Genomic DNA, 15,439 nt, shown 5'->3' with positions numbered 1-15,439 from the left:
TGGCCCATGGTAAGATATTTAAAACAGAATTTAAAAGCGGAGATAAACAAGTGTAGGCTAACTGGAAATTGAGATACATGGATTATTGATTTGCACAGATTAACCTTCCCTTCTTAAGCAATCTATTAGGTATTTACTGAGTTATTTGCAGAGAGAGAGAGGTACTATGCTAAGATTTTTTTAAAGTTTAGAACCATAAAAAGATGGACAATATTATTTCTCAAGGAAACAAAAACCGGTTGTTGTCAAGTAAATTCCACCTCACAGTAACTGACCTTTTTCAGAGAACAACTTTTCTCCGTCAGGATTTTAATGATCAGGTGTTGATCACCAGGCCTTTCTTCTGAGGTTCCTCTGGGTGGAATCAAACTGACAGCCTTTCTGTTAGTAACCAAGCATGAACAGCCGTCAGTAAGAATTGCATCTCAACGTAAAACCAAACCCATTGCATACTCTGCTTTTACTGCTTGGAAGACTTTTCTGTCTAGTGGGGAAGGCAGACATGTTGAGAATTCTAATCTGAAGCAAATGCTAGTGTGTGTTAAAACTAATGTGTGTTAAAATAAGTTCATTGAAGTAAAGAAAGATCTGGACCAAAAATAGAAACCTGGAAAAATACTATAGAATATAGTAACTATTGAGTTTGCTACTTAGTAATGAAATGATAATGATAACATATTAAAATAGAAGCAAAGGACACAAACTAGCAATAAGGAGATTAAAAAAGTATTGGATTGTATACACAGAAATATACTACAGTTGGAGAGGCAAAAATTGTTTTGTTTTAAAATTAGCTGAACATCTATATCCTTTTCAGGCTGTTTGTGTCCTTTAAAGTGAGCTCTTTTGTTTTCAGCTGACTGACTTTGCCCAAGTCTTAGGTTATTCTGTTCCAGTGGTTCTGAGCCCTGGCTGCACATCGGGATCACATGAGCTTTCAGAGCTTCTCCTGAGTCAGAGTCTCCAGGGGTGGGCTCGGCCAACTGTACTTGCACGCGGCACCCGTGATTCTTCTGAACAGCCAGGGTTAGGAACCACTGCTGTAGCCCCTGCTGGGGAGAAGCGAGCCTTCACAGTGAACATCAGCACAACAACAACTCGCTCTCAAAATGTCATTTCTCTGTTTTTGCAGCCTCTGTACAGCTTCTTCAAAGAAGAGCACTTTTTCATGCTTCTCTCTTTGTAACTGTGCCAAGAAATTTCTTTGCAAATGGCTTTTATCCAAGTATTACATGAAAGATGTTAATCCTACTGTTAAATTTTAACCCAAATACTTGCACGCACTGGGGCGTTTCTACTGATCTGACTCGGTGTGTATAGGTCCGTAGCAGAAGATAGAACTAACTGGAAAGAACAAAATGGTATAAGCAGTTCCCTTGTTAATGATCTGGTCTGACTAATCGATGCCATCCTCGAAGGATAAAAATACTGTTATCCTAGTAATTCTAGCACCCTAGAGCATTCACTTGTTATTAAATTTTGTATTATTCATTTTTTAACTCATTGATTTAAAGCAGTTTTGGAATTACAGAAAAGTTGCAAAAATAGTAGAGTTCACATATATGCTTCGCCCAGCTAGCCTGAACGTGAACAATGTCGGTAGCCATAGTACAGTTATCAAAGTGAGGAAATGAGTATTAAAGCAGTACTATTAACTACATATTCTAATTGAGTTTTACCAGTTTTCACCCTCATTTCTTTGTTCCAGGATTGAACTAGGAGATTGCACATTGTATCTTATTAGCCTGTCTCCTTTGTTGTTGCTGTGGATTCTGACTCACAGCCTTCTTATTGGACAAAGTACTACTGACCCATAAGCTGAAATCATTACAAGAGCCGCTCACCAGGTCTTTTCTCCAATAGAACAGCTGATGAGGCCGAACCCCTCCTTCTGATCAGCAACCGCTACACCACAGCCCTTCGCCTGCCCCTCTTCACTTCTCATCCATGCCGTGTCCTCATATTTCCCTGTATTTCACAATCTCAACCCTTCCGATGAGTGCTGGTGAATTATTTTGTTGAATGTTTCCCAATGGGGATTGTATGATATTTTCTTATAAATAGATTGAGATTGATCATTGTGGCAAAAAACGTCAAAGACGTGATCAGGAGATACTTGATATCGATACATGTTACTGGTAATATTAGCTTTGATCATTGGTCAGCATGGTTTCTGCCAGGGCTCTCCATTATAAAATCAATTATTTTTTTTCTTTATTCCAATATTCTCTCACACATCCAACTTCAACCCACAGATTTGAACACACACTGGTAGTCATTGCCTGCAACAATTACTACTGTGGTCTTGGCCTGCGGATGCTTTTGAATTTCCCCGATTCTTTCTACATCTATTAACTTAGATTATTCTGTGAGAAAAGGAGCCCTCGTAGTGCAGCGGGTTAAATGTTGGATAATCTTAACATGGGCAGTTCAAACACCCCGGTCACTTTGTGGGAGAAAGATGAGGCTGTCTCCTCCTGTATTGACGTATAGACTGGAAAGCCCTCATGGGGTCACTGTGAGTCCTATTTGATTCGCTGGCAGTGGTCTGTTCTATAAGGATAAAGCTACTCTTTCATTCCTAATTATTTCCTCAATTACTTATGTCAGCATGGACTTATGGATCATTATTTTATAAATTATATAATTTAATACAATTATTTATGTTGCTGCTCCTGTTATTCACAGTTGACCAGTGACAGCCCCTTCTCTTTGTCTCCTGTGTCCTTTTAACGTGCCCCGTACTTTTTTTGACACAGCAAAATAGGTTCAGTTTAACAATATTTATAGAAGTTGTTCTATCGCATTGGTCCCCAGTGTCATTGTACAATGTTTGTGGTACAGTTCACCCTGAGTGAGCATTCTCAGTATTTCCTTTCTGTTCCTTCTGTTTACATTTACTAGTTTTCCTTTCTCACCTGGCCTTCTCATCTTTTTATTTGGGGTAAATGTTGGTGGTTTGGTTTCATTTAGTTGATTATTTAAGGGAACTCATTACTTACTCACGGGTGATACTGTTTGTTTTATAAGTAAATCCATTGTTTGGCTGAAAATCCAGGAGTAGCTTCAGTGCCAAATTCTAAAATATCTTAAGATAGTCATCTTGGGGTTCGTTCCTCTAATCTCTACCAATCCAGTAGGCCTGACCTTTGTCTTTTAGAAATTTTAATTTTGTTGTACATTTCTCTCCCATGTGATTCAGGACCTTCAGTTACAATTCTGGTCAGAATGGCTGGTAGTGGCAGTTGGATGCCACCTAGTTCTGGCCTCCGAGTAGAAGCCCACTGGTAGACCCGTGGGCTGGTCTCTTTGTGACTCTTTGATTTCCTTCATTCTCTTTAGGTCTCGGTGAGTGGAGACAAGGCCACCCACAAGGTGTTAAATGCCTGACGTTACTCACCAAACTAGGGAACAGAGCATCATCTATTATGCCAGCTCACTCAGTTGCTCCACATCCAATTCCCGAGTCCCTGAACGAAGTAAACCGGTTCCTGGATTATTTGGATATGGCTAGAAAGTCTCTGTGACCGTGGCCTCGTCCTCTTTTGCACATTTATTTATCTTCTGATATTCCTGATGTTCCACATGCCTCTTGTATTGTACCTGCTTCAGCGCTGGAATCATCCATTTCTCGGAGAAGTCGTGACTGCTTCTATTGGTGAATGATATTTAGAGATTAAGACCTGGCTGCCAGTAGATTATGACTGCCCAGATACCATTGCTCCTTGGCTAACTCGGAACAAAGAGCTAGGAAACATACCAACCTAAAACCCATCGACTCTGACTCATTGTAATCATCTAAGACAGAGTAGAACTGCCCCATTAAGTTTTCCAAGGTTGTAAATTTTACAGAAGGACTATCACATACATCTTCCATAGATCGGCTGGTCAGTTTAAGCTGCAAACCTTTTGGTTAGCAGCCAAACATGTTACCATTCCACTGCAGAGCTCTTGCATGTACATATACCCTATATATTTCCATAGTTATCTGTGTGTGGGGGGGGGCATACTCACAAGCATGCATTTGAAGAGGGGTCTTTGAAAAGTTCATGAGAAAATTCCATTAATTTTTCATTTCCATTTTCTATAGATTTTTCAAAATCCCCGTGTGTGTGTATACACACACACACACACACACACACACACACATACTCAAGCATATAAGACAATGAAAATGTTGGCTCTCAAATAGAATTCCAGATGACACGTAGTTAATGAATTACTAACTCATGGGCCTGTAACAAATAGATTCACTAGCTGATCTATACTCTTTGCTTCATTTTTTCTGTTCCTTACAGCATGCAGTCAGAATAAGGTTTTTCTTAATTTCTTTCATTTCCCATCTCCTTCAACATGACACTATTATTCATCTGCATATTCCAGTCATCTACAATACAGTTCGTTTCCTTCATTGTTACTTATATTTCATAGCCCTCCCTCAGTCCTGACTGATTCTGACTGTTCATTTGGGGAGTATGGGAAACAATTATTGAGAGAGGGAAAAGCTATAGAAAGAGGAATACTCAGTAAAATGTGCCTCTTCCTCACCCCTGTAATTATTTACCCCCTTCCCGTCCTTTCTCACCCACTGCCAGTAGAGGCAGTTTTGTAATTTGGGGGGTGGGGGTGGGTTGGTCTTTCCTATATTCCTTTTGCACAAATGAGCACAGACACATCGTTTTTCTTATATTCCCTTTGCCTTACATAAAGGATCATAGCACACCGAACTTACTATTCTGTGCTTTGCCTTTTCCACTTAATGTTGTGCAAATCATTCCAAATTAGTTATAATGATCTTGCCCACCCCCTTGTTTTTACAACTGCATAATATTACATTTTGTGGATGTAGCATTGTTTACGCAACCATACATCTATGATACTTAGGTTGTTTGCATCCATTATGAAACTTTGAGTCGTTATATCTTCTGGGTAGATTCCTAGCAGCAGAGTACCTTGTTCAAAAATTAAGTGTATATCTGTTTTTCTTAAATACTGCCAAATATGCCCCTCCAGAAGGCTTGTTCCAGTCCGCATTCCCTCCAGTGATACATAAAGTGCTTTTTCCTTCACAGCCTCACCAATAGACCATGCTGTCAGATGCTTCACATTTCCCAGTCTAATTGATCCGAAATGGTGTGTCAGTGTAGTTTAACATGTCGCTAATTGTGACTCCGTTTGAAATTTTACTCAAATATTTAAAGCTGTTTTCATACATTTTGTTGTAAATTGTCAGTTCATGTCTCCTGTTGTATTTTTATATCAGTGATTTTTCCCGTGGTCGCCTAATTGTCCGTGTTCATTATGTGCTAGAGACGTTAGCTCTCTGCCAGCGTTATGTGTTGGGACTGATTTCTCCCACCCTAACAGTCATCTTCTGACTTTATTTTTACCCCTTACAAGTGTTTTTTTAGTGTAATGTGTCCATCTTTCCTTTTTTTGTCTCTGGATTTTGAGTCATAATTAGAAAACCTTTCCCTTATGTGTACACTTTGACCCTCAAGTCTGTTGTCATTTACTCTTGGCCATTATGAAGTATTGCCCTCTCAGAAAAAAAGCAAATGAAGTACCTTGTGACTCCAGATCCTCTCTTTGCCTCTCACCTCTCTGCTTGTGGAAACGCCTATCGTATGGCTTGATCAACGCGTACCTTTCAGAACTACAGTTTTGAGTAGTCTGTGTAATCTTTAAAAATGAACGTGCCTTATGAGTTGCGCTTACCACATAAAAATGGCATATTAAAATCGCACCGGAATTAGGAGTTACCCTTGCATAATTTATCCCTTTTCAACGCTCGGTAAATACCATTGTGATGTGTCAAGGGCCCTAATGAAAATGGTAAACATGCATTACATTTACAACCCTTTCAGCCCAGGTGTGGTCTACCAGGTTCATGATCACTGATGGGGAATCTGCAGTTCAAGAACTCAACTCCAGTGCTATTTAAGTACTTACATAATGGGTTCATCGCCCAGAGCTTTTTGTTTTTCAGAACTGTTCATTTCATATATGCCACCGCACTGTAGGATGTAGGGTGGTTTGGGGAACTAGCCTCCCCAGCACACCCCCACCCCTAATCCCAAATCATTGCATTTCCTTAGTGTGAAGTTCTTTATGTGGATTATTTCATTTGAACCTCAACCCGACTCTGAAGGAGGCAGAGTAGATCAGCAGCATCCCTACTGCCAACTGGAGAAGCCTGTGGTCCAACATCTACTGAGTTGTGAGGCTGGACCTGGACTTGAGACTGTGCCGGACTATAGATCTCACAGCTAGTCAGTTACCAACAAAGACAAGCTTTCCAAAGCAGGTTATATTCAGAGGGAGATAAAATTATGCTGAGTTGCATATATTATGGAATCAAAGGCTCTATGAGTGTCTCCCTTGCTATGGTCACAGCTTCCTCACAGTCAGGACGCTGTTTTTGCCACTCTTTGTATCCACAAACTTAACCCAGCCACTCAGCCAACATTGAGTGACTTGACTTGTGGAATGAGTGAATCTCGTCAGTTCCTTGTTCTGCTTCACTCCAACCCCCAGCATGGCCTGCAGTGCCCCTTCTCTTTCATGTGTCTAGTTTTACGTGTGCTGTTTCCGTAGCTCGACACCTTGCCCTCGCCTGACTTATCCCTCAGGACCCAGCTCGGCTCCTCGGTGCAGCTGCCCTTGCTCCTCCTCCTCTCCTGCGGCCGAGAGGGCTACCCCTGTCCCCTTGGCATGCCCATAACAGACTTGTTTAAGCACGTGTAGTCATTGGGGTATTCAAGTAATATTTCTAGGAGCCTCCTATATACCAGACACATAGTAGGTGGTGGGCATACAGCAATGAATGAAAGATGTCACGCTAATGGTAGAGACTAGCATAAAAACAAACTACGTGGTAAATGGTAACAGCAAATGGGCGATTAACTCAGAGAAACTGCCCTTGTACTCGAGATTGGAAGGATGAGGAGTTGTGCTAGTGTTTTACTAGTGTTTATTTGTCCATTCTCTCAACTACACGGCCACTTCGCCCCACCACCACCCTCACACGCCCACCTTCAGCTGGCCTCAGAGCTCAGTGTTTCTCTGTATTCCCCAGGACCCAGCCCAGTATTGGAGCCCCATCGTAGTTCCACGCCATTTGTGCTCCACGTATCAGGACCTCCAGGCGCCTGGCCCAGGTTTCCGCTTCCTTAGATCAGAACTGATGCAGGGCCTGGAGAAGAGGTCAGCTCTCTCACTCTTCTATTGCTATTTGTCAGCACTCGTAGCCAGTCTCTCTTTGTGCCTCGGTTTCGTGTGTTTAAACTGGAAATCAGAGTAAGACTGCACAGGGTGGGTTGCTAGAAGAATTAAATGAAACAATGCCCCTCAAATTCTTAACCCACTGCCTGGCATATTGGAAATAGCGAAAAAAGAAGAGGAAAAGAAAGGTATTAGAGGACTAACTCTAATGTACTCCTTTAGGGGGTTGTTGAATGGATATGTGAGTAAAAGATCAATCGAGTTTGGTTTTGATTTCAGTAAATACAAAATTTTTCACAAAGCCAAAATCAGATCTCTCAGTATCTTCAGTGCTCTTACTTATGGTTTGCTTTAATTTGGACAACAAAGGGGCAAATGAGGAAAAAGCAGCCCCTATGCTCTTCCCAGCCCAATCAAGTGTTCTGCTTTGTGTGTGAAGCAGCCTGTGAAACCCTGGCATGTCCTTTGCGCCCCCCTTTGCTGAAGAGTACGTGCTTGGGTCCAGCATGCGCACAGGCGCACAGAGTACACACTCTGCCGACCTGGGGCCGTGCGGCAACTTGTACTTTGTTTTTTTGTTTTGTTTTTGAAATCACAGTTTGAGGACTTTGTATTGAAAGAAATTTCTTTTGTGTATCTCATACTTCATTTATCATGGGAGATCCTCAGGGCGTCATAACCAATGAAGGTTATGACAATACCAGGGAGAACAATGATTTTCCTGGAATTAACCTGGGAGATCATTCTCATTACACACAAAAGTACAATTTCAGACCATTTCAGCAAACTTTTGGTAGTTGGCCTATTACCTACCCCCAACCATTGGAAAATAGTAAATGCCAAAGTATGTGTGCAGAGATGAGAACCTTAAGAAGCCAGTGGCATAAAGAACTTAAAAAAAAAAAAGCCTTTCCACCAGAAAAGAAAAATAAACTGGGATTGTGATTACCCCTGGCTTTATACATTTTTAATTTATGGTTGTCTGGAAGTGTTTTGATAATGAAATGCACACATTTAACTTTTCTAGTAAAACAAACAAGCACCATCATGAACTGCCAGCAGAGCTCCACCAAGAGGTTTTACCCAGGGTTTTTATCTGTGGGCTGTAAGAGTGAACTCTTACTGGAAGGATTCACTCTGCTTTGATTGCCCGTGCTGTCAGCACCGTCCTGACCTGGGAAATGTTACCCCCCTTCCATGCTGCAGAAAGATACTCATCCGCTCTAAGAACGAGGCGATACTTAACACAGCGTCTCTCTCTCCTTCACGTCTGATGTTGTTTTCATTCACAAACAAATGCACCATAAACTTCATCTGGCTGGAGGTTCAAAATCTCTTTTCTGCTTGGTAAGTGTGGAGGTGTCTCTGTCTATCAGATGAAAAGTCCATAGAAAAGCGGCTCATTCACCCAGCGCTTGCTCTCTGACAGGATGATGGGTCCTGGCTCTTTGCACGTGTTTGATTATGGGATAACCACCTGCACTTTGGTATGGGACAACATGCAACAGCCAGGGGAGCCTGAGAGACTGTCAGAGTGCTCAGAGGACAGGCTTCATTTTCAATATTAATAGAAGGAAGACTGCTGATGTGGGAAGGAGATTCACCCTAACAAATGCATTCCCTTGACTCCATTCTAACATGGTACCAATTAAATTCAACTGTATATATAATGTACTCTTAATTTCCAACAGTCCCAAGAAGGACTGATGTGAAAAATGTTATATATTCTTGTATTTTACAGTTCAGGAACAGATGGAAAAAATTACGCCAATCGGTAAATAAATTCACATGCAGTCGTATAATACACCTCAAGATGGTGTTTGTGTGGGGGTTTTCTACTTGAAAAAGAATGAAAAGTCTTCTGGGGTAAATTCTAGTTACTAGTTGGGTTTTTTATAATGTGGTATATGAATTCCTCTCATAGACCTGAGTGTCTGAAACTGAAGGTAATCTGGTCATGGGTAAAGCTGATAATGAGGTTCTTTTCCCTGGGGATGAGTGTCCCTTGGCAAAAAGAAAAGAACTGGTCAGGAGGCAAGCTTTCCTACAGCATTTCAAACTGTACTTCATTCACCCGCACTACCACCACCCTGCCAGAAAACCATTTACACACACGTTTCAGGAACAAATGTGGTGAGAAGAGGGGGAACGTGTCATAAGAATAAGAGCTCTTTGGAACCTAACAGTCATGCTTGCTCTCCTCCTCTCTGTCTCTCCCCCCCCCCCCCCCGTGCAGCACTGATAGCCATTGGACGGTACAGCATGACCATCGAGACCGTGGATGTGGGATGGTGTAAAGAAATAACAGATCAAGGAGCCACCCTGATCGCCCAGAGCAGCAAGTCTCTGAGATATTTGGGGCTGATGAGATGCGATAAAGTAAGAATTTTCTGCCAAACTCTTTTCTCTCTGTCAATATCGTTTGTAGCTTGCTATCATATTCAGTCTCTTTGTACATATTCATAAGATATATGATCGCAGCTATGCATCCTAAGATGCCTGGTTTTCTAAACTAATCTTTGATTCCTTGTGTGTTACTCTGTTTCATGATGAACTTCACGCTTGTGTGGAAAGGAAAAGGAATCATACACACAGTCAACTTGGATTTTGTCCTCCGTTCCTTAAGTCCCTGGTCAAAAAGTAAGAGAGGGTTGCATGGAAAACTGTAATTTATAGAGCCCAGCGGTGAATTTCAGTTCTGGGTTCCAAGTTGTCTGCCACCGTGAGCTATGGAAAAGAGTGTCAGATTACTCGTCACAAGTTGTGTGATCCCACAACTGTGCATTTGGGGCCATTTGGAGACAGGGGAAGGCCAGAGAGAGGATAGTATGTGTGTTAGTCTGGGTAGACCACAGAAACACATTCATAAAGAGTCGCATATGGGTATAAGAGAGAGTTTTATATAATGGGTAATTTTACATTAGGAAAGCATCCCAACCCAGTCTAGATCAAGTCCATAAGTCCAATATTAGCCCATATGTCTGATACCAATCTATAAAGCCCTCTTCAGACTCAAGAAACAAATGCAATGATGCCAAATGCAGGAAGATCACAGGCCAGTGGATCACAAGATTACAGTCTTGTGGATCCAGTGATGTTGTAAACATATCAGCACTGGCAGGGGTCTCCACCTGGCTTCTCCAGCTCAGCACCAGTGTAGTTCCATGTCGTGTCAGCTGCAATGTCTCTCAGAGAGTGAGGAGAGAGAGAGTGTGTGCCCCCTACCTCCAAGGAGGAAATACAGAAGTTCCCAGAATCCTCAAGCGAAGGCCATGCCCACACAGAGGCCTCATTGACTATAAAATGATTGACAGGCTAGACTCCACCCCTTCAATCCTAATCTTCTCCAATTGATACCAGATTATGTAACTTCCACAGTATGTGGGAGCTTGGCTTTCTCCACACTTGAGAGGCCACTCTGAGCATAAGATGAGAAATGGCTCCAGCTGCCCAGCTCAGGGGCCATGGAACTGACCAGAGACGTGAGTTTAGGAAACGACACTCCATCATCATAGGACCCTTGCTTGACAAGCTGACCAGAAAAATAGTACAATAAGCTATGTGGAACTGCTGGTACCAGAGAGGCACTTTTCCCTAGCTTACTTCCATTTTGTCTCCAGGAAAATGTTAAGAATTAGTTAATTGGCATTGTAAAGAGGTCCCAGGGCTACTCTGCTAAGATTCCACCACAGACCTTGAGACTCTGTGCCCAGTGAGATAAACATTATCCTAGTGGGTGTATTCTCTGCTTCCCTAAAAAAAAAGTTCTCCTTAGATACTTGCTTAAAAAATGCAGTCATCTTTTACCAACTTACATATGGGTGCTACTTTTGCAAATGATAATTAGGGCCAAACAGCATGCTTGGTAAAATGGAAGAGCATTGGAAAAGAGGAAGACTCTCGAGGAGATAGATTGACACAGTGACTCCAACAGTAGGCTCAATCATTAACAATTGTGAGGACGGTGCTAAACCAGGCCATGCTTCTTTCTGGTGTCCATAGGGTCGCTGTGAGGAAGAACTGTCCATGTGGCAACTAACAGCCTCTTTTGAGTCTTTCCTTACTCACGGTGAGCTTATATACCACAGCGGAAAACATTGCCCAATCCTGCACCATCCCGACAAGCATGGCTAGGTCTGAGCCCACTGTTGGAGCCACTGGGTCAATCCATCTCCTTGCGGGTCTTCCTCTTTTTCTCTGACCGTCTACTTTTCCAAGCAGAATGTCCTTTGTTTAGAGAGATTTTATTACACATTCTTGTCCCAGCCTGCTTTCTAAAAGACTTACTTTGTAGCTAAGCAACAGCACTGAAACCCAGAGGTTGCGAGTCTCCATCCTATCTCACTATGAACTAACCCAACACTGCTGCTAACCTTGTCACTAGAGACCAGCTGCATTTAAAACAAAAGCAAAGGGTCCACAGTGACAGCAGAGCTGCTCAGCTTCCACCAGAAGGAGGTGCTATTGGAGCGCCTTCTCGTCAAGGCCACCTAAATGGATAGCTTCCAAGTGTATGTTGGTATCCACAACTCTTCTGGGCAGTCGTCGCATTTCTTATCTACCTCTTAGCTTGGTCAGAGAGAGGCAGCTGCATCATCAGGGATGAATTGCGAAAGGTGTGTGTTTCGGTTAGTACAGAAGAAGATTATTGCAGTCATATTTTTTGAGAAACATTGATCTGATTTTTGCCAGTTAAGAAATGGGTGCTTTTCTCCCACGAGTGCTCCAAGTTAAATTCTGGAAGCAGTTGTGCCATCCGGCTGGAGAGAACAGTACGCCTGAGGGGTTCCGCCCTTCCTCAGGCGGTTTCCGAATCACCTCTCTCCGACCAGAGAGCTTCCCTGCAAATCTGGCACCTTGCTGACTGCAGGGGAGTCCCTCTCAAGGAAATGCTGCACCCACCCTTAATGCATGGGATCCTCGGGCTCAAGGGAACCCTGAGCAAACATGAAAGACTCTGTGAGGGTAAAAGAAATCCCCAGACCAGACGCAAAGAGCATGGGCAGTCTTGGACTTATAGGCCTTTGTTGATTTGAATGGAAGCTTAGAGTTACATAGCTTTGCAGTTTTTCAAATTTTATTCATATTATTTCTTTACAACAAACATTATTCATCTGTTGGGTTTGAACTACCACCCTTTTGTTCAGCTGTCCAACACTTACTGGACAATACCACCAGTCCCCTATGTTCTACATGGTGTGATTTTAAATTATCATCAAAATACAAAGACCGGTTTGAGTAGAAAATAAGGACAAGAGGTCAAGGTAGAGTTTAAGTCCACATTAGGTCCTCACTTCCTACTTGTGTCATCGTGGGACTCCAGTTAACCTTTGAGCTCCACTAGCTTCTCTTCGTGTGCAGCATGAGGCTCAGGACTTCCCTTAGAGAAGTGTTGTGCATGTTCGATTGAGTTACTGTGATAGAATAATGTTTGTTGTATAGAAAATGTATGTTTATGAGGATTATTCTTACAATGGACAATCAATCTGTTATGTTGATCGTTAGTCTGTTTGGTGATAGCTGAACTTACTTGTGAGAAAATAGATGTGTTATTCCCCCACTGTCTCATTTTGCAAAAAGAGCCCTGGAGGCCTCGTGGTTACTAGTCCAGCTGTTAACCAACAGCAGGAGCTGCCCGCGACGATGTGCTTCCATCGAGATCACAGCCTGGGGTCACGATGCATGTGTTCGCCTCTGTGCAGTCGGATTTCTTATCCTCTTTTCACTAGGAAAGGATATTTAAGTTTTAAACTCAGATTAGAAAAGATGTCACCTTATTACTTTCACAGTCCACATTTAAAGTTAAGATTACTGTTTTTTGAACAGGAACATCAATAATGATCTTTTCTGCAAAATGAGTTGACACACTCAATATTTGGAATCAATTTACGAATGATCTTACCCAGTCCTCGAATAAAGAAAGTTTTACAGTGTGAGAAGAAAGTGAATGGAAGATAAGAAAGTGTGAATAAAGAGACAAGAAGAAAGTCATTAAAAAATCAAGATGAGTCTAACAGGAAACAGAAAAAAGAAAACGTAGGGCTGGGGCCTAGAGACGATCTGCTCGCTGGCTCTCCGCCTTGTGGTCAGCGGCGCTAACTAAGGATTCCAGAACAAATGGAATTCGAGCCCAGCACCCTGCCTCTGTGCCTTGACCAAAAGCTGCTAAACACTGATGAGACTCGTGTGAGTCCTCCTCCTCTCTGTACACCAACTGGCTTCACGGGAGGCAGAGGGCTCAGGGGCCTGTGCAGATCTGTCGGTAATGGGAAGCCTCCTTGGAGAGAGGGAGAGCAAGGGGGGGGGGGGGAGGGTGTCCCAGCTCTCCTGTTCTATCGTCCTGTAGCTCTGAGAAAGACTGAAGGCTAATTCTCTTTCCTTTCACGTGCAGCTCATTTCATTTGGGAGCCATTTATATTTCATTTGGAGGCTATATTTTACCAAACTGGTGATTTTTCCCTCATTTCAGCTTTTGAGGAATTATGAGAATCATAAAATGTGTTTTATTTGTTCTAGGAAAATGTGTTTTTTCTTTCTCTCATGTTACGTAAACAGAGAACAGCTGAGAAGCATTAGCAAAACACATTCTTTGCACATGAAAGTAACGTGTTCTTGAACTGTCGGACAATGTCTAAACCAGCCTGCACTAAATTTGTTTGGCCGCTACATGGGTAACCCTTAAGGAAGAGTCGCCGGGCCATTCACGCAGCGCACCGCAGTCCCGGGTAGTTGTGAAGTTAGGAAGTGCGTTAAGAAGGCCTGTCAGAGTGCTTTTCTGACTGCTGGCCGGGTAAGCACGTTAGAGGCATTCCTTTGGCTTGGAAGCTAAGGCCACTTAATCTCCTAAACTTTTGTGCATTGTAGGACCCAGAGAAGAAAACGCTGTGTGAGACGGCTTTGATGAGACGGGGGTGAGCTTATATTCTTAAAGACTGTTCAAAGGCTTACTTGACCTTGGGAATTAGAGTTGACCTAAAATCACCTGTCAACTTAACGTGCATTTATTTGGTGGTTTGGTTAAAGCGACTCGTGTAATCAACGGGGCTCTGCTAATAAGAGCAACATGTTTACTCTGGTTCCCACGATTAGAGACTGTCAGTGACGTGGGTCATAGAAATTGTGTTCACAGCTTCAGTGAATTCTGGATTCTGGATAGATCTGTTTCTTCAAATGATAGGATATTTTTCTCATTTGTTACAAGCAGTTTGGAAGAAGAACAAAACTGAAAGCCCCTCCTCAACACACCCCCCGCCCCAAAAGAAATCCCTGGGAAAGCTGTAGGGCAAATGGAAATGCAATGTTCAAGGTTAATGAGAAATGTTTGGAGTAAGGAGGTTGATGAGAAAGGAGGGAGGGAGCCCGGTGACATGGCATTGGCTGAGACGCCAGACCTCGCCAGCGGCAGCCCGGCTGGTTTGGAAAACCTCTGCAGTGTGAATTAATACAGAAGTCTGGAGACAGAGGGCCGGAATAACATCATAAACGTAGCAATCCTCAGATACCAAACCCTTGTGAAAGCAGTTGGGTGAAGAAATGCTGGAGCTTGAAAAGCTCCCTTTCACTTGTTTTAAACTTCATGCAGAACTAATTTTACACACTGTTCATTTGATTTGAAAATGCCAGCGGCGGGGGTGTCGTTAGGGAGCGCTCTTGAGGGCACACTCTTGGCAGAGCATTCTGTGTCAGCGTGCTTGGTTCTTACAGACAGGGAGAAAAGAAAGAAAGAAAGAAAGGTACCCGGGTTCACCTAAAGCTGCTCCTTCGACTTTGGCCCTGAGCGGCCAGCCGGTTTCCTCCACTCAACCAGCGGTGATGCCTGGAGGGCCCTGGGGGCCACATTGCTTAAGGAAGGAGTAGACATGAATAGATTTTGAAAGGTCCACCCAATGTCCTATGACCAAAGCCTCTTGGAATTTCTTTGATTCCTAGTTGACATAAATTAGAATTACACAGGCGTGAAGATTCCGCCCAGAAAAGATCAGAGAGGCTTCTGGGGGAGGAGAGCCGCCTCTGTGTGCTCCTATTGATTATCCAGCTGCCTCCAGGCCCGGGACCTCTCTGGAGGCGGACTATTATTGATCCCCACCAGGAAAATAATCGAATTAATTCATTTCTCATCAAGCTGCCATTGCAAGACCTTTCTCCCCACCTGCCCCAATTCCTGAAGTAAGTTCTTAGTCGAAGAGCGAACGATTTGATTTCTTTTCATAAATGC

At 42.9% G+C, this 15,439-nt stretch overlaps 1 protein-coding gene across 1 annotated transcript in view; it reads left to right on the top strand.

Moving 5' to 3' along the window:
• Positions 1–15,439, top strand: part of FBXL17 (F-box and leucine rich repeat protein 17) — a 573,986-nt gene that overhangs the window by 539,735 nt on the left and 18,812 nt on the right. The window contains exon 8 of the mRNA XM_075541364.1: positions 9,461–9,603. Within this exon, the coding sequence (XP_075397479.1) occupies positions 9,461–9,603 (143 nt within the window). The remainder of the gene's footprint in view (positions 1–9,460; positions 9,604–15,439) is intronic.

This window comes from Tenrec ecaudatus, chromosome 2 (assembly GCF_050624435.1).
Source record: "Tenrec ecaudatus isolate mTenEca1 chromosome 2, mTenEca1.hap1, whole genome shotgun sequence".
In the NCBI taxonomy this organism is placed as follows: Eukaryota; Metazoa; Chordata; class Mammalia; order Afrosoricida; family Tenrecidae; genus Tenrec; species Tenrec ecaudatus.
This window is presented reverse-complemented; position numbering and strand designations above follow the sequence as displayed.